This window comes from Heptranchias perlo, chromosome 7 (genome assembly GCF_035084215.1).
Source record: "Heptranchias perlo isolate sHepPer1 chromosome 7, sHepPer1.hap1, whole genome shotgun sequence".
In the NCBI taxonomy this organism is placed as follows: domain Eukaryota; kingdom Metazoa; phylum Chordata; class Chondrichthyes; order Hexanchiformes; family Hexanchidae; genus Heptranchias; species Heptranchias perlo.
In genome coordinates this window covers 27,987,003-28,011,197 of record NC_090331.1, presented here as the reverse complement: position 1 = coordinate 28,011,197, position 24,195 = coordinate 27,987,003, and the positions used below count along the sequence as shown (strand labels likewise).

The 24,195-nt window shown below is 41.0% G+C and overlaps 1 protein-coding gene across 1 annotated transcript in view; it reads right to left on the bottom strand.

The window, feature by feature from the left end:
• LOC137323576 (low-density lipoprotein receptor-related protein 1-like) overlaps positions 1-24,195 on the bottom strand; it is a 1,400,855-nt gene that overhangs the window by 89,177 nt on the left and 1,287,483 nt on the right. The window contains exons 72-78 of the mRNA XM_067987196.1: positions 23,368-23,490; positions 21,272-21,406; positions 18,885-19,019; positions 17,710-17,832; positions 10,951-11,192; positions 5,693-5,871; positions 4,628-4,734 (exon numbers count right to left, since the gene is read on the bottom strand). Coding sequence (XP_067843297.1) covers positions 4,628-4,734; positions 5,693-5,871; positions 10,951-11,192; positions 17,710-17,832; positions 18,885-19,019; positions 21,272-21,406; positions 23,368-23,490 — 1,044 coding nt within the window. The remainder of the gene's footprint in view (positions 1-4,627; positions 4,735-5,692; positions 5,872-10,950; positions 11,193-17,709; positions 17,833-18,884; positions 19,020-21,271; positions 21,407-23,367; positions 23,491-24,195) is intronic.

Sequence of the window (24,195 nt, the reverse complement as noted above, 5' to 3'; positions counted from 1 at the left end):
CAGAAATGCCCTCATGTGTGCCTGTGACAGTATTTCAGGGAGTTGCTCACGTCCCTGTGACACTATCTCAGAGATTCCCTCCCGTACCTGTGCCACCATTCCACTCATGCAGGTGTTGGACTCCTCCATCCTCTGCTTGATTGTGGGGAGTGCGCGTGGCACCTGTTCCAGCGCCTCGCAAATGTGCTGCTGCCCCTCGATCATACTCCTTTTAAAGGGTGTCCCCCAGGGTTCAGCATCTGTGTCTAGCTGAGCAGAGCCTGGAGAGGAGTGCTCCCACTGAAGCGGACTCTCCGCAGCTGCCCCTGCCACCAGTGCCTGTTTCCATGTTGTAACTTCTATGATTCTATGATTCTATGAACTCACCAGGTGCCACCCCAACTAACTGAGGACTAGGACTCGCTGTAGTATGAGTATCTGTGCTGGTGGATGGCTTGCTCATATGTGACGGTGCACCCTCAGAGGCCGGTAGGTCCTCTGAGGAATCACCCTCTGCTGTTACAGCAGTCACTGAAGGCCCTGTAAGAGAACAGAAGGTAATATTAAGAATCATCACAGATGTGTCATGTTGAGATAAGCATACTGAGGTGCTGAAGATGACGAGGCATGTTAACATCAATTCATATGTTAAAGTTATGTCATTTGTCGGGTGCCAGTCTCGGCGCCCCCGACGGATAGGCAATCGAGGGTTTGGCTGAGGTTCAGCGCCTCCTGCTCCGCATCTGTGAATATGACGATTTGTTGTGGCCTCCCCTCCGGTCTTCGCCCTCTCCTGTGCATTCTGAGCTCTCTTCTCCCAGAAGGGGAGAAAGTATAGAGTGATGGTGACGTGGCCAACCGATGAATGCATTGGTTTGGATGAGGCTGACCGTGAAAGAGATGCATCAGAGGGTGAGTATGAGACAGAGCCATGACATTGTATAAGAATTGGGTTGAGTGGTAGTGGTGGGGTGACTAATGGGGAGGTGGTGAAGTGCAGGTAAGTTGAGGATGAGCCTTAAGTGGGTGTGGGGAGTGATGTGATAGAGTAGTGCTGGCAGTGCAGAATGAATTGGGGGGTAGGGGCAGTGATGTGGAAGACAGAATGTCGGAGAATGAATAAGTTTACTCACTTTGGCTGACCTAGTTAGGTCACTGAAGCGCTTCCTCTACTGTATCCAGGTGCGGGAGACATTGCTGCTGCTGGTGACCTCCTCTGCCACCTTGAGCCAGGCCTTCTTGGTGGCAGAGACAGACCACTACCTCCCGACTGCTGGGTAGATCACATCCCTCCTCCTCTGCACCCCATCCAGTAGCACCTGGAGTGAGGCATCATTGAATCTTGGTTCATCCTTGCCCCTGTGCTGCTCCATTGTGGTGTGTGGGTGTTTGCTCCAGGAGCAGCCATTGGAGGACTGCCCCTTTAAATAAAGCTCCTCCAGCTGACAGCCTGTGATGCGGGCGCGCAGTCCGCCCGCTGCGCAGCTTTTGGACGGCAAACCCGGAAGCCACGTTAAGTGGCTCCAATTGACTCGCGATTGCATGCAAAACGGAAATTTTTTATTGGGTGGGTTACCCATGCACCCAATCCCCCCCGCTGCTGCCATCTTGCGTCCACGCTAATACCGGGGCCATTATCTCAGCCTCCCTGCTGAAGTGGAGTCTGTAAAGGTAACTTTCATCTATAGACATGGCTACATGGGTAAATGCTGAAACAGCCAGTCCTCTTCTGGTGCAATCGAAACTGCTTCACATCCCTCTTTTTCCTTCTCTAAATAACACTAAGACAGGAATATCCACTGTAATTCCTACACCCAAAATTTTGATTGTAGCAATGAGAATTGAGTAAAAGCCTCCACAAATAAACAATCCGCCAAAAAACACAAACGCTGAACAATTCTGCTGTCACAAATGCAGAGCTAAATTGGAGAATCATACCTTTGTTGATTCCAATATCATGAACATTGATTTTCGTACTGATAGATGCTCTTGCATGTTTTGTTCGAGAACACGTTAGGCTGGCCAGCATATAAGGAGTGCGATTTGCCCTGGCAGCTCATTGATTCAATGCCATCAAGGCCCAATCACAAAAATTTATCAGGGCTCCGACCGACTGCATTGGGTGGGCAGAGCCCCGCCCACTGCTCACTATTTAATATATGCCCAAATCAAAAATCACCCCCATTATGTTTAAAACATTATTGTTTCACCATTGAAAGATCAAGAATTGGTTGCACATTGATGTCACAGACATTTACACTACCTGTAGGCCATTGCAGGTCCTTATGTATGAGAGTTCTTCTCAGAGTCCTATCCATGGCAAAATGCTCTATCTTTGGCTGCTTACCATGATAAAAAAAAGTAGAAATCTCCGCTTGATTTCCCAGCCCCACAGTACGCTCTGGCACCATCAGCTATGGTAACCGGAAAATAAGTCTTACCATGTTTTACTGCTCTTAAAGATAAACAGACTATCCACTCTGATGATTGGTTGAAAACTTTGAAAGACAACCCAATTTGTGCACCATTTGAAAAACTGCGGTTTGAAGGAAACGAGAGAGATTTTTATCTTGCTATCGCCCCATTTACGCCTAAACATGACAGTAACAAGATCAGAATTGTGAGGAGGATGACCTACCAAATTACCGCTGGTTGACCGCCTGTTTTGACCTTTGGGCAGATCTCGATTTAGGCAGCCAAAGCTCCTGCCGGGAATAGGTGATGGCCTCACTAATAAATGCAAATCGGGGTCAAATGATGTAGCGCTGAAGACTTGTGCTCCAGAACTAGCCGCGCCTCTAGCCAAACTGTTCCAGTACAGCTACAACACTGGCATCTACCCGACAATGTGGAAAATTGCCCAGCTATGTCCTGTCCACAAAAAGCAGGACAAATCCAATCCGGCCAATTACCACCCCATCAGTCTACTCTCGATCATCAGCAAAGCGATGGAAGATGTCATCGACAGGGCTATCAAGCAGCACTTACTCACCAATAACCTGCTCACCGATGCTCAGTTTGGGTTCCGCCAGGACCACTTGGCTCCAGACCTCATTACAGCCTTGGTCCAAACATGGACAAAAGAGATGAATTCCAGTGTCCTAGGCCCAACCATCTTTAGCTACTTCATCAATGACCTTCCTTCCATCATAAGGTCAGAAATGGGGATGTTCGCTGATGATGGCAGTGTTCAGTTCCATTCGCAACCCCTCAGATAATGAAGCAGTCTGTGCCCGCATGCAGCAAGACCTGGACAACATCCAGGCTTGGGCTGATGAGTGGCAAGTAACATTTGCCCCAGACAAGTGCCAGGCAATGACCATCTCCAACAAGAGAGAGTCGAACCACCTCCTCTTGACATTCAACGGCATTACCATCACCGAATCCCCCACCATCAACATCCTGGGGGGGTCACCACTGACCAGAAACTTAACTGGACCAGCTATATAAATACTGTGGCTAGAAGAGCAGGTCAGAGGCTGGGTATTCTGCAGCAAGTGACTCACCTCCTGACTCCCCAAAGCCTTTCCAACATCTACAAGGCACAAGTCAGGAGTGTGATGGAATACTCTCCACTTGCCTGGATGAGTGCAGCTCCAACAACACTCAAGAAGCTCAACACCATCCAGGACAAAGCAGCCCGCTTGATTGGCACCCCATACACCGCCCTGAACATTCACTCCCTTCACCACCGGTGCATAGTGGCTGCAGTGTGTACCATCCACAGGATGCACTGCAGCAACTCGCCAAGGCTTCTTCGACAGCACCTCCCAAACCCATGCCCTCTACCACCTAGAAGGACAAGGGCAGCAGGAACATGGGAACAACACCATCTGCACATTCCCCTCCAAGTCACACACCATCCCAACTTGGAAATATATGGTCGTTCCTTCATCATCGCTGGGTAAAAATGCTGGAACTCCCTTCCTAACAGCACTGTGGGAGAACATTCACCACACAGACTGCAGTGGTTCAAGAAAGCAGCTCACCACCACCTTCTCAAGGGCAATTAGGGATGGGCAATAAATGCTGACCTTGCCAGCGACGCCCACATCCCAGGAACAAACAAAAAAAATTCATACCCTAATGCTATTTTTGTGCTACCGCCAGTTCCTTAACCCGCCCACAAACCATGGGTGATACAAGTAAGATGGTGGTCATTTCCAGCAGTATTTAAAGGTACCCTTAGCTGCAGTACAGCGTAAGCTGTAAGCAGGTCTGGTACACATTTTCACTGCATCTGCCTATGTGCTTTGAGCCTTAAAGATTTCCAATATTTGATTTCCTTGCTGCTGTAGGCGCTGCAAAAAAATTCCCTACCACAATAAACTGCTGCTCCCTTTCACACCCACTGCTACCACTTCCTCCCCTCGAAGGTGCTGCTGCAAGTCAATTAAAGTTTTTCCACATTCCCAGCAAGTGAGCTGCATATAAGGAGTGCAATTTGCGCTGGCAGCTTATTGATTCAATGCCATCAAGGCCCAATCACAAAAATTTATCAGGCCTCCAACCGACTGCATTGGGAGGGCAGTGCCCCGCCCACTACTCACTGTTTAACACATGCCCCCATTACGTTTAAAACATTACTGTTTCACCATTGAAAGATCAGGAATTGGTTGCACATTGATGTCACAGACATTTACACTACCTGTAGGCCATTGCAGGTCCTTATGTATGAGAATTCTTCGCAGAGTCCCATCCATGGCAGATTGTTCTATCTTTGGCTGCTTACCATAGTCTGTCCAATACATCATTCTGTAACCATCACAAATAAATGTGTCAAAACAATAAGCAGAATAAAATGCCTATTTTGGTTAAGATATGCACTTCAAAATTAAAAATTGGTAACGAGCTGTGCATTGTTATTTAGCATAGTTAGACGAAGAATGACAGGTATTCCATCAAGAATAGTTAGCTGTTTATTCCAGCTTCCACATGTTCTGGTTAATTATACCCCCAGGGCCTGATATTCCAAGTCGTCAATTAAATGTTCCACGTGAATACAACTATTTATAGCTACTTGTGATTTTAATTCTGAATAAATACTGGCAAGTTAGGAGATGTACCTGAAACTGTCAGGATTGTAATTGTAACTAAATACTGTAGAGTCCCAATCCTGAACTATTTAAAGCCTTTTGTAGTCAGTGAGTTTTAGAAATTATGAAGAAACTAATTAATGCTCTGAACTGAAACTTCTGCAATTTTTATTGTTTAAAGTAAAAGCTTTATATTGAAAGCCTAGTTCTTCCTGATTATACCCAAAATGCATTTATATGAAGATATGAAGCATAAGTGACATGCATCAGTCTAAACAGATTCTAAATGCCAAAATTTGGTCTGAAAATGAAGATATATTTGAATGGAATAAAAATAGAAAATGGTAGAAATATGCAGCAATTCAATTAGCATTTGCATGAGATAGTCAAGTTAACATTTCACTTTAGAAATACAGCAAATATTGACTTTTCTTTCTCTTTCAGATGTTGCCTGTGCTGTTATGCATTTCCTGTTTTATTTCAGATTTCCAGCATTTGCTGTTACATACTATTTAATATTTCAGAATAGGCAAATTTAGCTCTGTTCACAGGTCATTCTGAATTTGCTGCGTTGATAGTTGGATAATATTGGTGGCCAGGTTATGGTAAGTGCACATCTTGGTTTTCTGAACATAGGTTGAGCAGCTCAAAATAACCTAGAAAATGTAGCACCTTACCCTCTGCTTGGATCAACAGCAATAGCACAGGGTTTGTCCATCATCCCAAATACAAGTCTTTTGTACTTCTGTCCATTAATCTTAGCCACATAAATGACATTTCTGAAAGAATCGGTCCAATAGATATTTTCAGCAACCCAGTCAACTGCGATGCCCTGGGGTGCTTGGAAGCCAGGAATCTAAAGCGGAAATAAAAATTACATATTATGTTTGCTTTTAGAAGTTGCAGTTGTCCATTTTTCCACAAGAACATCTTTTGGGGAAATGTAAGTATCAAATGCTTGAATGAATTACAAGAGGTAGTTTTTCCAGAGATCTTAGATAAGGTATTTTTTTATTCCTCACTTTGGTGATTCTAAGATACCTAGTCTACAGCTCACACCCTAAGAAATGTCTGTTAGAAAGAAAGATCTTGCATTTATATAGCGTCTTTCACAATCTCAGGACTTCCCAAAGCATTTTACAGCCAATTTACACACAGCAAGGTCCCACAAATAGCAATGAGATAATTTGTTTTTCTAATAATGTTGGTCTGGAGACCAGGATAATTCCTGCGTTTTTCTTCGAATAGTGCCATGGGATCTATTACATCCATCTGAGCAGACGGGTGCTCGATTTAATGTCTCATCCGAAAGATGTCACCTCTGGCAATGCAGCACTCTGTCAGTACTGCACTGAAGTGTCAGCCTAGATTATGTGCTCAAGTCTCAGGAATTTTTCTTGAACCCACGACTTTCTGAGACAGAGGCAAGAATGCTACCACTAAGGTTGATGCCCGTTCCGTTCTTAGCTATCCTAACCCACTTGGAAACTCAGATTTTGTTAATGGAATCAATGGGCTGGATATTAACTCAGGGCCGGGAAGAGAGCCGGGGGGGGGGCAGAGTGTGGGGGTAAAGATTTTCGGATGGGAAACTCAGAAGTTACAGTTTCCCACATGTTGTGATAATTTTGACTGTATAGAATCATAGAAAGTTAAGGCACAGAAGGAGGGGCCATTTGGCCCATCGTGTCCATGCCGGCAGAAAAAGAGCTATCCAGCTTAATCCCACTTTCCAGCACTTGGTCCATAGCCCTAGAGATTATGGCACTAAGTGCACATCCAAGTAATTTTTAAATGAGTTGAGGGTTTCTGCCTCTACCACTCTTTCAGGCAGTGAGCTTTGGATCCCTACCACCCTCTGGGTGAAAAAAATTCTCCTCAGCTCCCCTCTAATCCTTCTACCAATCACTTTAAATCTATGCCCCCTGATCACTGACCCCTCTGCTAAGGAAATAGGTCCTGCCTATCCACTCTATCTAGGCCCCTCAATCTTATATACCTCAATTAAATCACCTCTCAGCATCCTCTGTTCCAATAAAAACAACCCCAGCCTATCCAATCTTTCCTCATAGCTAAAATTCTCCAGTCCTGGCAACATCCTCGGAAATCTCCTCTGTACCCTCTCTAGTGCAATCACATCTTTCCTGTACTGTGGTGACCAGAACTGTAAGCAGTACTCAAGCTGTGGCCTAACTAGTGTTTTATACAGTTCTTGCATAACCTCCCTGCTCTTATATTCTATGCCTCGGCTAATAAAGGAAAGTATTCCGTATGCCTTCTTAACCACCTTATCTACCTGTCCTGCTACCTTCAGGGATCTGTGGACATGCACTCCAAGGTCCCTCTGTTCCTCAACACCTCTCAGTATCCTCCCATTTATCGTGTATTCTCTTGCCTTGTTTGCCCTCCCCAAATGTATTACCTCACACTTCTCCGGATTGAATTCCATTTGCCACTCTTCTACCCACTGACCAGTCCATTGATATCTTCCTGCAGTCTACAGCTTTCCTCCTCACTATCAACCACACGGCCAATTTTTGTATCATATGCAAACTTCTTAATCGTGCCCCTTACATTTAGGTCTCAATCATTTATACCACAAAAAGCAAGGGACCTAGTACTGAACCCCGTGGAACCCCACTGGAAACAGCCTTCCAGTCACAAAAGCCCCCGTTGACCATTACCCTTTACTTCCTGCCACTGAGCCAATTTTGGATCCAACTTGCCACTTTCCCTTCGATCCCATGGGCTTTTACTTTTCTGACCAGTCTGCCATGTGGGACCATGTCAAAAGCCTTGCTAAAATCCATGTAGACTACATCAAACGCGCTACCCTCATCAACCCTCCTTGTTACCTCCTCAAAAAATTCAATCAAGTTAGTCAGCCACGACCTTCCCTTAACAAATCCATGCTGACTATCCTTGACTAATCCATGCCTTTCTAAATGATGATTTTTACCGTCCCTCAGAATTGTTTCCAATAATTTGCCCACCACTGAGGTTAGACTGACTGGCCTGTAATTACTCGGTCTATCCTTTTCTCCCTTTTTAAACAAAGGTACAACATTAGCGGTCCTCAAATCCTCTGGCCAGAGAAGATTGGACAATGATAGTCAGAGCCTCTGCTATTTCCTCCTTGCTTCTCTTAACAGCCTGGGATACATATCATCAGGGCCTGGCGATTTATCTACCTTCAAAGATGCTAAACCCCTTAATAATTCCTCCTTCACTATGTTTAGCCCATCCAATATTGCACACACCTTTTCCTCCTTCACTACAATGTCTGCATCGTCCCCCTCTTTTGTGAAGACAAATGCAAAGTATTCATAGGAGGTCTTTAAAAATTTTTCAACAAGTTTCGTGCCCGACAGCCAGACAGATTGATGGGCTAGCTGGCTATCTGTCGGGCAGGAAAGCAGCCGGGGATAGATCAGGGTCTTCAGGGTTTGGATGGGTGGGTGGATGCTGGAGAGAGATTGGAGTCTTCGGGGTTTGGATGGGGGGGAATGCTGGGGAAAGATCGGAGTCTTCGGGGTTTGGATTGGGGGTCAGGGAAGATCGGGGTTTTTGGGGTTTGGATGGGGGGGGGGCGATCGCGCGGGTGGGGGGGAAGTCGGACATCATTGTGGGGGGGGGGGGGGGGCGGGTTGGCTGAAAGCAGTGTGTTTAAAAGGTAAGCTTGGTGAGCCGCAGGGAAGCATTCCTGCTCCTCCTCGCCCACAAGCAGTGCAATAAAAGCACTCACTTCATGGATCTGGCCCTCTCGCCTCCTTTTACCTGCCAGAATTCCCATGCTGGAAGTTTTAAATTCTAATGCCTGTTAAATTAAAATCGATTGAATTAAAATCACTTCATTAACATATGATAATCAGCTAAATTGCTCTGATAAGTACCCGCCTGCCTGTATTAATTATTGACCCACCTCCAGTGAGTAGATTATTCGCACGCAGCCAAATGCGCCTCCGTGAAACCCAGAAGTGGGCGTGTTTGAGCCGGGTTGCGATTGTCCCGCAAAATTTTAAACATTCCACCCGCCACCAACCCACCCGTTCTTGGGGTTAAAATTTCTCCCAATGAATCCACATGAGCAGGTCAAGTAGAGCTACCCTAATTACATTCTGGCTCTCCGCAGGGTTACTCTGTGACTCTTTCTATGGTTAGATGTATGTTGTGTGCGTATCCCATGAGAGAATCTGGTATTTACTGTTTTACCACTGTCTTCAAAATTGGTTCCTACACAAAATCCTCTCCACATGGGATTAAAATTAAACTGAGGTCAATTCATAGTGCAAAATTCAGCACATCTACATTGCCAATCAGATTTCCAGCAGATTTTTGGTCTGATTTGACCTACAGTTGCAAGTTTAAACTGGACCAGAGTGTCTCTAGTTTTTCTATCTGGCTGCAAGATATGAAGGAGATTTTAAATCGCTGGAGAAAATAATCTGCAGTATTTTTTCATATATACTGGATATGCCAAATGTTTGGCAGAATTTGGAAGTATGCATTCTGCCACTTACATACTGATAATTTTGATCCTATGACATCTAAAAAGTTAACTTCGGAGATCGCATCTATTTGACGTACATACAAAATTAACTAACCAGTAAAATGACAATCTGCAAAAAAGAATCCTCAGATCTCGCAAAAGTTAAAGATCAGGAAACAATTCGAGTTGAGCTAATTTCCATCATATTAACCAAACATCGCACTGAAAAACAGATAGTTTCAAACCCTTTATTGCAATGAATAAAGCATGAAAAATGCTATATTCATTACTTGCATGAAAGGGATTGGACAAAACCTTTACACAACAGCCAACAAGCATTATCTGTATTGCTCGGCGTCAGGTAAATACGAAAGATACTCTTCCCTTATTTATGACTTGTCTGATGCACCATGACTGCTGGCACAATGTGGATTGTTTATCTCTCTAACTATTGTGGAAGCCACATAAAACATGGTTTTTGTATGACTCCTGAAGCTAGATCTTTTTTGGGAGTGGTGGATACAATTCTTTTAGTGGTAAGTTCAAGATTTCAGGCAACCTGAAGCAGTGAGAAGCGAGGTGCTTCTCTATAGGCAGGATATGAAAACCACCCTGTACCCAAGGGTGGATAATCCAAAAATGGCAGAGAGCTCTTAGTTAAGGAAAACATGCCTCACGGGAGGGGGGATAAATTGGGTAGACATATATTAGAAAAAATTAAAAATGGTAAGTGGGACTTTGATATTCGAAGCATTGAAGCTATCAGTTTCCTCCGGAACATCAAACAAAATGAGTGACTCCAGGAGACATTACCATTCCCTCTCCTCCAGTTGGAAAAATGATCACAGTGGATTCTTGCTACAACAGGAGCAATAATCTGCGACTGCATTTCTAAAAATAAGTTAGTGGCAGAACACAATGATTTTGTGACCAAAAGCATGGTCGTAGGACAGCTACTAGGTGTCAACCACAGACTGACCAAAAATGGTCAAAAAAAACATCCTTTGGGGACACTTCAGCAGTTCAGATTTTATTATGGGTGATCAAAACAATTGTAATCTACCATATGGATAATTTGCATTTAAATCCCTGGTGCGAGTGCAAACAACATTTGGTGCTGCAGGAGATAATACCAAATAGGACCCAAATTTATAGAAACTTGACACAAAATCTGTCCAGTACTCTCATATGAATTAACACCCAGGATTACATCATAACAGTGCTCAGTCTCAAAACACCAGAATGTAATTAATAATGAGCAAAAAAAAAGTGAGACAGATAGAAATGGAAAACTAGATGTTAGGAAAGATAATGTAAGACCATGATTGACAAAAATAAAATTGAAGAGTACAGAAATCAATTGTAAATTGTATTATTAATGCACTTGCTATTAAAAGTTCATTCTTAATGATTTAATGCATTCAATTAGTGCTTTTTTGAAATTACATTCAGATCTGTAGCATCACTTGTCTGTCTCTTCCGTTTGTCTGAGATGTCTATATAGGAGATTTTGCCTGTGTGCCCGTTGGTCCAGAAGATCTTTTTGCCTTTAATGTACACATCCATCATACTAATTTTGACAGTCTCATCTCCTTGAAACACTTGCTCATAGGCTGAGATGGGGTCAAATGGATATATACTACGAATTTCATTTCTGGTTGCAATGTAGAGCACTTGATGTTCTGAACCTGTATGAAGATTACAAGGAAAAAAGGTTACATTATCTTGCAGCTACACATCTAATGTTTTCACTCCTTTTATGGATTACTAACATAGTACCAATTTCCAGGCCAGGTGTGGACCATTGCTCTATCTAATCTATTATCCAACTTCCCATAAGATCACCTTGATACATATAATAATTATGAATCTTATAAATCTGAATCTTGTTTGCTGACAGGAACTTGCCTAGTCTTTTTTTGAACCCTGTAATTGTTTGCTGTTCCACCAACCTTTCTGGGTATTGCACATGTTTCAAGTGCTTATTGCTGTTTTAATGAAAAAAAATTGCCTGAATTTCTTATTTTTCCCATCCTGAATTTAAAATGATTACCCTTGTTCTCGAATTTCATACATGATAGAAAATCCTATCTGAACACATATTTTCCAAACCCTTGATTAACTTAAAAACTTCTATCAAATCACCACTCGGTCTTCTCTTTAAAACAGAGAAAAGTCCTGTGGGTAGCTAACTTCTCCTCATAGCTCCGTCCCCTTGGTTCTGAAATTAATCTAGTAGCCCTCTTTTGCACTCTCTCCAATAACTTACTATCCTTTTTAAAACAGGGAGTGCAATATGACACTGCAAGCACCTTTCCATCTAATACATAATGCACAATTTCCTCTGATAAATTGCATAATTTCACACTTCTTTGTATTAAATTGAATCTGCCACTTCTCTGCCCACGGACTTAGCTTCTCTAGGTGCTTTTGAATTTGTGCACATTGATAATCATCATGTGCCATTGCTCCCAGTTTGGTGTTATCAGAAAATTTGACACTTTGGACATGATTCCATCCTCCAAATCATTTATAAAAATGATAAAGAGTAATGGTCCCAACCCCTGTGGCACACCACTAAAAACTAACCGTCACCCAGGCACCTCTCCATACACCAAAACTTGCTGAGTTTACCTGCCAAATTGTAATCCAATCCAATATATTGCCATTAATTCTATTAGTCTGAATCTTATGCCATAGTCTATTATGTGGGACAGTGTCAAATGTCATTCTGAAGTCCAGGCATACAAAATCCACTCGATCTGAAACCTCCTCAAAGAAATTCAACATATTGGTTAAGAACAAACTGCCACTCCTAAAATGATCCTGGCTATCTAATTAATCCTTGGCCCTGGTACTATCCCTCATTGCAGTATTCAACAATTTCTTCATAATTGAGCTAAGGCTTTCATATATGAAATTTGGCAGTCCTTCCCTACTCCCCTCTTTAAAAATAGGATTCACATTTACTGCTTTCCAATCCCAAGGATGTGACCCAAGTCCAGTGAACTCTCGAAAAGATTGGTGAGGGGAACCTCATTCTCCTGAGTCAACTCCTCATAATTACGAGATGAAAGTTGTCAAAGCCTAGGGCTGTATCTACCTCGAGCTTCTACAACCTCCGCAATATATTAGATAAATACTGGAAGGGAAAAAAATTACAGGGTTAGGGGGAAAAGAGCAGGGGAATAGGACTAATTGGAAAGCTCTTTTAAAAGAGCCGACACAGGCACAATGGGCCGAATGGCCTCCTCCTGCACTGTACCTACTAAGATGATAAACTGCAGACTTCCCAACTATTGAGGCATAACCCTGACACAAGATTGGTTACAGAAAATTAAACTTTCTTTTGCTCTAACAAAGCTGGGTAATTTGCACCTGCTGTGCTTCTGCCTCCGCTTGGTTTCCATATTTAATGAGCTGTTAACACAAAGGATCGGAATGTGGAAACTGCTCATTTTCTCACTTAATTGATGTCTGATTTTCACTCTGATATGCTATTTTGTATCATTAGCAAAGGATCGCACTAGCTCAGTGAACAGGTGTCATCTCTCAATCAGTTCATTCATTTTTAACAAAACACAGGGAGAAGAGTAGTTCATATAAATTAGTGAAGTGATACTTGATTTATGCCACCAATTTTGCACATAAGACGAGTATTTATTTTTTTCCCTTTGAGTTGAAGATTTAGAACCTAGAGTCATTCGGCACAGAAGGAGGCCATTCAGTCTGTCGTGCTTGTGCTGGCTCTTTGAAAGAGCTATCCAATTAGTCCCATCCCCTTATTCTTCTCCCATAAGACTGCAATTTTTTTCCTTTCAAGTATTTATCCAATTCCCTTTTGAAAGTTACTATTGAATCTGCTTCCACCACCCTTTCAGGTAGTTTACTGAGTTACCTGTTTACCTGAGATTGTTTATTGGATTGAAAATTTAATCCTGATCTCACAAAGTTTTGTCAGACAAGCCTCAAACATTGAGATGTTCCCTCTCAGTTTTCTGCCTACAGCTGTATATTAATTTTTTAATTGAGATATAGCATATACATTGATGGCAGGCTAGAAAGTTAAAAAAAATCCTCATAGAATGATAGAATTTATGTTCGATGATGTGCAAATTCACTAATGTGAGGGATACATTATCAGGTCTGTTATTAATCATTGGGACCATAGCAAAAAGTAAACTAAATTTGTGATGGGATGTAGTACGTGCAAATTAAATGCATTAGCTACAGACTTTTGTTGCTGGTGTCATTAGGGTTGCCAACCCTTCAGGATAGTCCTGGAGTCTCCAGGAATTGAAGATTAATCTCGAGGACACTGCTGCAAGCAACCCAGGAGAAAAATCACAGGGGCATCAAACAAAATTGTGTTTTTTTTCCATTTTCTTTGAACACTTTCATTTATTAGTTATAAAAATATTGGAGATAGGGAAAACAGGCTGTTTCACTAACAGTTAAGATTAATCTAAAGAGTCTGTTCCCTTTCCAATTATTGTGGGAAGGCAGTGGCACCTGGAGGATGGACCAAATGGTAGGAATGTGGGTGAAGGGTAGTTCTGGGCAGGAGGTCATGTGATGAAACCCCCAGGAATACACCCAACCAAAGTTGACAACCCTAGGTGTCATGCAGTATGAGGTGAGAATAAGGCAGCAACTCAGTGCAAAGAAGCTTTAATCTGGTGTGAGAAGACTAAGGAGGGCTCTGTTAAAATCAGTTGACAACCCGAATAAGCCCCTTCTATTCATCATATACATGTATCTCAGTACCATGCTCCAAAGACATGACGTCAGGTTCCACATGTATGTTGATGACACCCAGCTCTACCTCTCCACCATTTCTCTTGACCCATCCATTGCCTATGTGTTGTCGGCTTGCTTGTCCAACATCCATTCCTGGATGAGCCAAAACTTCCTCCAATTAAACATTTGGAAGACTGAAGCCATTGTCTTCGGTCCCCATTACAAACTCTGTACCCTCACCATCGATTCCATCTACTGTCTCAAATTGAACCCAACTGTTCACAGCCTTAGCATCCTTTTTGACCCTGAGCTGAGCTTCCAAACCCATATCTGCTCCATCACAAAGACTGCCTACTTCCACCATGGTAACATCATCCGTTTCCGTCCCTTCTTCTGCTGCTGAAGCCCTCATCTATGTTTTTGTTACCTCCAGACTGAACTATTCCAATGCTCTCCTGGTCGGCCTTCCATCATCAACCCTCCATAAACTTGAAATCATCCAAAATTCTGCTGCCTGTATCCTAACCCGCACCAAGTCCTGTTCACCCATCAAGCCAAGTTGGGTATGGTACTGGAGGGCTACTGTTGCCCATGAAATGAGCCTAGATAACAAGTGTCACTGGGCTATTGGGCTGAGCTAGCCATCACAGCTGTGTCTGACTCTGCCCTCAACCTGCATGTACATATGTTCATTTTCAGCAGCAACTATCGAACAGCGATCAGGCCTGGGAAGTCAGGCTGATTTCTTTTCTCCTAAATTGATGCGAAGACCAATTGTGATTCATTTCTGTCCCAATTGAGATCATGCTACTCAACACAAATGAGGGATTAAATTTGGGAACTTCACTAATCCGACAGGCACTGTGACTCATGCCTTTTCCTACACTTTTCATAGGCATTGTTTAATAGTTCAAGCCAAGTACCACAAATCAGGGGAACAAATAGCAAAATACTGCAGATGCTGGAAGTCTGAAATATAAATATAAAATGCTGGAAACACTCAGTAGGTCAGGCAGCATTTGTGGAGAGAGGAAGGTAGGGTTAACGTTTCAGGTTGATGACCTTTCATTAGAACTGGGAGGTGTTACAGATGACTGCTTATAAAGAGGAACTAAAGGGGGGTGGGGAGGAAAAAATGGTCTGTGATTAGGTGGAGGACAGAAGGTGATTAATTAACAGAAGTGATAACGGTGTGACAAAAGGAGGCAATAATGGGAGAAATTAGAGAAATAAAATATGTATCCGAGACCAAGATGATATGTAAATGATCATAGCAAAATAGCACATGGTGAGGGAGGGAAGCATGGAAAACCTGGCAAGGTGGAGAAGGTTCCAGTGGCCCAGGAGTGTGGTGGAAGAAAAATGCAGGTGACACTAGTGGTGCAGACCATCCCGCCGGCTGTGCACCATTTGGGGATCCCCATCCCAAACACCAGCCCATAACCTTCCCATTCTGGAACTGCTGGTGCACCCATCCTACATTACCAGCAGCTGCTGTCTGAGAGAAAATGGAAGTAGTGTTAAGGTCTGAAGTTGTTAAAATCAACGATAAGGCCAGAGGGCTGTAAAGTACCTAGTAGAAAGATGAAATGCTATTCCTCTGGCTACAAACCAGGAGACACACCGGACAGTATTTTGGGCCATTGATGGTATACAAAATATACAGTTCAATTACACATTACCCGATACATTCATAAAACAATATGATAGCCAAGTGGTTATGGTACAGGGCCAGCAATGCTGAGGTTGAATCCCATCATGGCATTTTGTGAAATTGAATTCAATAAATCTGATAATTTGTAGGTTGGCAACAGATGACCGTGAAAGCCGTTGGACTGTTGTAAAAACCCAACAGTTTCACTAATGCCCTTCATGGAATGGACTTACCTGTCATCCCTTCCTGGCCTAGCTTACATGTGATTTTAGTCCCATGCCACAAGGTTGACTCTTCATGCCCCCAGGTCAACTTGGGAGCATCAATAAATACAGCCTTGCCAGGATCTCCCACATCCCAAGAGAAAATTTTTTTAAAAATCAGAATATACATTTGTAGTATATTCATTTTTAAAACACAAACTTCCATAACACCAATTATACGGTACAGTGATAATGTATTATACTGAACTATCCATTGTCTTAATTAAAGTTAATTATGTTACCATGATGCTATTGTGATTGGAATCATCTTTTACATTTTGCCCCAAATTCCTCTTTTAATAAAAGATAGAAGAATACTTGTTTTCCTCCAGAATTAGAAATAGTCATAATCTACGGCTTTGATATGAGAGATTTTTCAGAATGTGATATCTTTAACAAGTCATCAATAATTGGAAAAAGTTATTTTCCCATTTTTTGTTAAAAGAGGAATTTCATCCACATATTGCGAATTCACCCAAATCTTGGTCCTGACAGGATCCAATGTGCAGCAGTTCCATTTTCCAAACTTATGGAATCTTGCAAACAAATATAAACTATTGGGCCAAATTTTGCTGCAGCAGGGCATCTAACGGTATCTGCCATTAGTTACAGACTTTCCCTTGCACGTTTAGGTTTTTAATTTTTTGCATGACAAGTTGCTGAAATTGTAAGCTGATAACGTTGCAGTGAGAGAAACAGGGCATCTGGGACCTAAGTGAACAAGGCAATCAACTGTGTGTCTCCTTAATCAATCAGATTGAAGTTTTGAGAAATAAACAGTGCAAGGATTGAGAAGGAAGTGTACATTAGAGTGGATGAATTCAATATCAAATCAGGTTCAGAAAGAGAAATAAAGAGAGGGAACGAAAGATTGGATTGAGAGAGAGAAAAAAAAAAAGGGACTGAAAGGAAAAGTTAAAAAAAATTAAAAATTTGACATTTTTAAAATCTCCAACAATTAATACCTTGTAATAGTTAATTTTCAGTGCCAGAGAGGTTGATTGGCAGTTATTAACACTTATCACGTCATTAAAAGGGTACTTACACTTGAAATGACTTAACCTTCTCTGGCGAGTTTAATTCGTATCTACCGCGCAAATACAGCAACTTCACACCATTCAATGCATTTCAATGGTGAGGCAGACAGTGAGATGCCTTTTTCGCAAAGCTAACAGCAGAGTGGCGCAACTCGGAGAGCAACTTTCAAATTTTTGCGTTTAACTGCCATCTACCCCTCGCCTGAAGTTGCTGTACCATTTGCAAATAAATAACTGAGTGTCATCAGCCTCGCTATTATTTTGACAGCAAGTTCTGGCCCATTAAAAAGTGCTTCAAAGTATTGTTTTAATGCATTATAAATGACAATGAAACTGCAGAAGTTCACCTTTCCCACTTAACACTACCTCACAAAAGAGACACACATATTTACCTAGTCAATACTGGAACAGTCAACATGAGACTACTCAAATTTTAAAAAAATTAATTCAGCATTCAATAATTACCATGTCAATATTTTAATTTAGCATGCAATGCTTTGTGCATCATTACCTTCTGTTTTACAACTGTGGTTATAAGTTTTTTTGTAGTTTTTTCCACATGTACACAAATATGACCCCTTGGTGTTATTGCAGTAATGTGAGCAAGTTCCAAACTGAAAGCACTCATTAATATCTGTAAAGAATCAAAGCAGGTGTTGTTAAATATGAGAGGTCATTTTGCATTAAAGAATAAACTAAAAACACATCAATGATTTTGAAATGACTTCTTCAGTTGGTGTTGGGGACTTTTAAATTTCTTGTATATAATGTAGTTCAACTTTGAAATGTCAGCTTTAAAAATACTAGAATTGAACAGTAAAATTGAACAGTAAAATTATGTTTATGTCAGATACCAATCATCCATTTGCTCCTGATTGCTAAATATTATTATTTCCCACTGTCCTTACAGTCTCAGAAGTACCTTTAAACACAAGTCCACGGAAACAGTGAAAGTGTTCAAATGGTGAGATGTTTTTAAATTAAAATATTTACTCTTACTATACTTTAGATGGCTTTTTTGTAAATTGGTCATCAAGGTAATGTTTATTAGCATTTTCTATCCAGTCTCAGTATCAAATACTCCCAAGGCACATAAAGCATAGATTAGTTAGAGTTCCTTCTGCTTTACTCCAACAATATGCCTAAAACCCAACCTGAGGAGACTGCATCTCTTGCACTGGAGTTACATTTGCATTTTGGACACCAACCTGAGTGGGATGATAATCTCATACCAGTTAGTCGTTGATTGGAATAGGGTTGTTATATGGAGTTACAGTTACAATGAAGGCTACCTAAACTTACTTTACATAGGACTGTTCCAGCCAACAAAGATGAGGAGACTTGCATTCAAACCCAGGTTCCAAAGGTGGAAGGACAATGTTCTGACCCACTCTGTCACCTAGTCCTTCACAATATTTTAGATTACATTTTATAACATTAATGGAATGAAATGCTTGTTTTTAAAATTAATTTTAATGAAAAAGATGAGAATAAAAGTGGTATTTTGTTGCCTTATACTTTCTTCTACCGTTCACTAATAATTGGAAAAGGCAGTGATTGCAGGCCCAAAATTTTTTAAGTATTCATTTTAAGAATCTGCACAACAGCATGTAGGCAATAGATAAATTTAAGAAACAAGAATTCTTCTGAAGTTAGATCCCAGATCATAAAGAACTAGATAACTACCTTCACACTGCTTCGAGGCTTTGTTTCTTTGAAAGCCAGGCCGACACTCACAGAAAAGTGAAAATGTTGTCCTGTTGCAATAGGCATCGTTCCCACAAGGATTCATTTCATCTTCACAATTAAATTCATTATAATCTGAGAAAGAATGTAAAAAAAAAATCAAATATACAAATAGCAAAAAAACTATAAATGCTGGAAATCACAAACAAAAACAGGAAAAGATGGAAAAACACAGCAAGTCAGTCAGCACCTGTGGAGAGAATGGACAAGTTTATGTTTCAGATATATTCTTTTATCAGAACTGGAAAAATTACAAATGAACATGGATTTAAATAGGATCTAACCAAAGGGAAGAAGGAGGAAAGGAAGAAGAAACATGCAAAAGAGGAAGTACGAGTGAAATGAGCTGTAATGTGTTTAAAAGAAAAACTGGAGATGGTTAGGTGGCAGAGATGATATTTACATAAAATTATGGGAAGAAGCATAATAAAAGTGATCGACCCGTGGAACAGAATTCAGGAGGCAATAACGAGGACGGGCGCCTCACAGTTCTTCAAGAACACATTGGTTGCATTCTTGGAAACTATGAGATCACGGTAGAAGGAAGCTAAGACAAGTTGGAGCCTCTTGGGGCTTGAACAAGGATCAGAGGGGAATTTTTGACAGAGGTTTTCTGACTTGGCTATGGGTCTCTTTTTTTTACCTCTCCCAGGAGGTTGTGGGGGGTGGGGGATTAAGGGTAGGGATACAGAGATGAATCCAATAAGAAGTGAGGCAACTACATACAGAACTTATAGTCTTTTCTTGTCCTGAGTACATAACAAGAAATGAGATAACATGTCGAAGACATGAGACAAACAGTGGTGGGATGGGGGTAAATCAAGTCTCAAATGGAAACAAGAGAAGCTGGCAAAACAGAGCAGGGTCCAGTGGCCAGAAGAGAAATAACGCTGGCTGACACCAAACGTCAATTTTTTTTTCAGTTCTGAGGAAGGGCTACACCTGGAACATTAACGTCAGTCAGCATCTGTTACCCCACAAATGGTGACTGACCTGTTTCCAGCATTTTCTGTTTTTTATCTTTGAAAAATACAGCTTGCTTCAAACTTTGGGTTTGAGCCACCTAGTCAAATGCTTCCCATAGTTCACTAATGTCTAAAGTGATCCAAACAATGTTTAGATAAGTAGGAGTGTATTATATAAGCAATATACGAATGCCATAAACTTCCTTGTACTTCTGAATGCAAGAAAACGTACTTGTAATGGTCACATGATGATGTATATTGGAAACAGCTCCTCAAACTTATGTCACTTTACCCTATTAATTAAAACTAGACCGTTGTGAATGTTTGATAGCAATCATAGAATAATGCAGCACAGGAGGCCGCCATTTGACCCATTGTGCCTGTGCCTAATCATCATGCCAATCTCAGCATCAGACTCAAAGGACACATTTACGAACATGCATGTAGCTAAATCGGAGCCAAGTGTCACTCACTGGAAGGAAGATTCATTTTTAACTTAAAATTGTAACTTATTTTGATCTATGCCACTTGTAAAAATAGAGCTCGTAACTTAAAGTTAGCTTGCAAACTGTGTTGCCACTAAAATTTTCATTTTGTCAAATCACTTAACCTGGATGATAGGCCTATTCTGTAATGCTTGCAGTATAATTGAGTGGAGATCCTGAAGTTCAGAGAATATACTGAACTTTGCAATGTAAATGGGTTTAAGAATGCCATCAATGGGGCATTAAATGTTGCTAAGGATAGAATACCCCTTCAAAATAGCCCATAAAACCCCAAAAATGCCTCTTAAAAACAAAGAGTTGGATTAAGTTTAGCCTGAAGAAAAGACCACAATGGTAATAAATTTTAGACATTAACACATAGAACTATACAGTAAAGTGAATGAGAGAGTTGCAATCTTAAGGTATATTGGTTTAATGACAGCAACTAAAACATACATATATATATATATATGTCAGTTTTTAAAAAATCTGATCTCCCTTTTGAAACACGAGAAGAGCTGGACTAGGATTCAGAACACAGATCAGATCACACAAATACATTTATAGCCATGTCAGAAGTCAAGCAGTGCCAACTCCATTGGGTTGGACATTTTTCATAAACTTCCTGATGGAATTATTAATATGTATGCATTTTATCAAAAGAATACCAAGGACAGTCAAAGCAATTCTGCCACAAATACATCAATAATACTGTCAAGCTTTCTCCCAAGGAGATCCACAAAGCTACACAAAGCAGAGGACGAAAGGATAATGTAACAATCTCCAGCATTGCAGAACCTCTACATTTAATTTTTATATATTACGAAGAATACAAGGAATTAGGGATGGACTAAAAAACATTTTAATCAAGACTTACTTCTAGTGCAGTCTTGTTCATCAGACCCACCATCAGCACAGTCATTGAACATGTCACATTGTAGCTCTGCAGGAATGCAATTCCCATTGCTGCAAGTAAACTCATCCTTCCCACATGGCCTCTGAATTTGCTTACCTATTAGTTAAGTAGACAGAGTGACTGATGATGTATGACACTAAAATGTCAAAGGTTATAATACAGTAACACAAACTGAAGGTTATTCAATAAAGTTGATAATGTGTAGTTCAAAATGGTCAGTTGTAAAATATTCATTCATGGCCAAAGCTGCATGATAACTTACACAGTGGAATTTATGGTGGGGTCAGCGCCTGCCTGAGGCAAGAGGTTCGAGGATCATTAACAGACATTATGCCCATCATTTACATATAAAGGGGCCTAACACCTATTTTAGGTGTCCGGCCAAAAAATGGCCCCCACGAATATGGCAGTAGGACCAACGCCTGTGCAGATTGGGCACAGGCCGTCCTACTGTTAAATTGGCATGCTTTCTGCCCATTTTATACCCGTGAAACAGGGGCAAGGCAAACCAATTTCTACCCCTATGAGTCCAAAATGGTTGGTCATACTGGTTATACTTTCTCATGAACTTGAAAATATAGTGATACTAAAGTATTCCAATTCCTTTAATATGAAATTAGATAGGGCACTGAGTCAGCAGTACAACATTAATTCATTCACTACAGGCTACCAACAGATGTCACCTGCTTCAGCTCGTATCCCATTTGCACAGCTGTAATAATTATATCAGCTGGCATTATCCATTGTGAGGGACTGCTGTGTAAATGATGTAACTGTTATTAAAGAAGAATTTAGCAGTTATACTCTCAAACCACACCAAATACACAATAATGGAACATACAGAATTTGGCACAGCAAAAGCTTCAACATTGAGGTTTAGTGCAATTCTTTTAAACAAGTCTCACATAATCACAACCACTTGCCTCTGCCAAGAAGCCGAGTCTTGTGCTCCGGCTGGTACATTTTTCCAAGTGATTTTACAGTCTACCAACTTCTTTGCCATCAGATTATATCACTAAGGTCTTGTTAGTGTGACAACTGATTTGATTATTTATAGTGACAGAACTCACAAGTTCTAAACTTAATACTTTTTAGGTGGTTTAACATTACTGTATTAGGCTTCTAAAGGTAAACATAACCATATCATATACTGTACGTTTAAACAACAAAGGAATATTTCAGATATTAACTTACTGGTTCAATTAAATCTTAATAGTTCTTTGAAATGTCCAATCATATAAAAATATCCATAATCAAAATTCTTAACATTTCAAAACAAGAATTTTGGAAATTTGAAGATAAATGAAGAAAAATGTTATGCCTGTTTCTATTACTTCACACTATTCCTCTTATATTTACATTAAAACAAAAGAATACTGTTTAAATCTTTTAACTGTAGTTGCAGATGTTTACTCTGCTAAGTGTCAGCTTGGCCCAGTAGTAGCACTCTTGCCCCCAAGTCAGTAGGGCAGGGATAAAACCCTACTCCACAGACTTCAGAAAATCTAACACTTGAGTGCAGTACAGAGGGAGTGCTGCATTGTCAGGGGTGTGGTCTGTCATACGAGACATTAAACTGAGGCGCCGTCCGCCTGTTTGGGCGGATGTAATGGATGCCATGGCACTATTCGAGCAACAGGAGGAGAATTCTCCCCAGTGTCCTGGACAACATTTTCCCTCGATCAACAATTCCAAAAACAGATTAACTGGCCATTTATCTCACTGCCGTTTGTGGCACCTTCCTGTATGTAAATTGCCTGCCATGTTTGACGACAAATGAACAGCGACTACACTTAAAAAAAAAACAATTCATTAACTGTGAAGCACTTTCGGAACCTATGGACATGAAAGGCACAGTATAAATGTAAGTTCTTTTCTTCTTCTTAATATTGTTGCATCTTGATACCAAACCATAAATGTTGATTTACAATTCACAACATAATTGATACATGATTTATTCTTGCCTGTTTAAAATATGTGAACTGTTACCTTTGGAGCTTAACACTTTGGCACTTGTAATATTAATAATACTATCTAAATAAAGTGGACGCACGTACCACAGTCCATTTCATCAGAGTTGTCACCACAGTTATTCATTTCATCACAAATTCGTTCAGGCCGCAGGCAAACTCTCCCATTTTTGCATCTGAATGATCTTGTGGGTGGACACTGAAATTTTACTTTTTAAAACAAGATACAAGAAGTAACCTTTACAAACTTGTAATGGATCCATCTACAATATATTCAGTCTTGCATATATACATGTGAGTGTCACACTTACTTCCTGTAACATTTTCCTGCCTTACTTACTACCTATTATGATTAAACTTAGCGATTTAATTTAATTACCTTTGATTGAGTTCTCCAAGCCTGGTCTTCAAGGTAGATGTTGCCTTTACTTACTTGCCCCTGAAATTTCCCAGTTGCATCTCCAAGATACAAGGTAGATGATGTCGTCGTCCACAGCCCTACCTATCTTATGGTTCTTAAAACCTAGTATATGGTTCAATATTGACTACTTCCCACTCTTGGCTGCAACATTGCATGGCTACTTTTCTCCCCAGCATGACCAAACCACCAATCACGTCTGCCCTTAAACTGCTGCTGCTACCCTGCCCACCATGCCAGACCCTGAGCCCCAATCTCTGGTCTTGAACTTTGAATCCAGAGGCCTCTGCCTACACTCCTAAAAGCTGCATTCTCTAAAGTTTATGTGGGTTTCAGTACTTTCAAAACAGCAATGGCTGGAAATTCACCTATGGGACAGTGGGCATGGGCACCAGACATCGAGACTGATAAGGGGGAGTATGGGTAATCTCAGGGATAGGGAGAATTGTTGAAACTCAGCAAATACTCAACATTATCTACATCAATAATAGATGTCA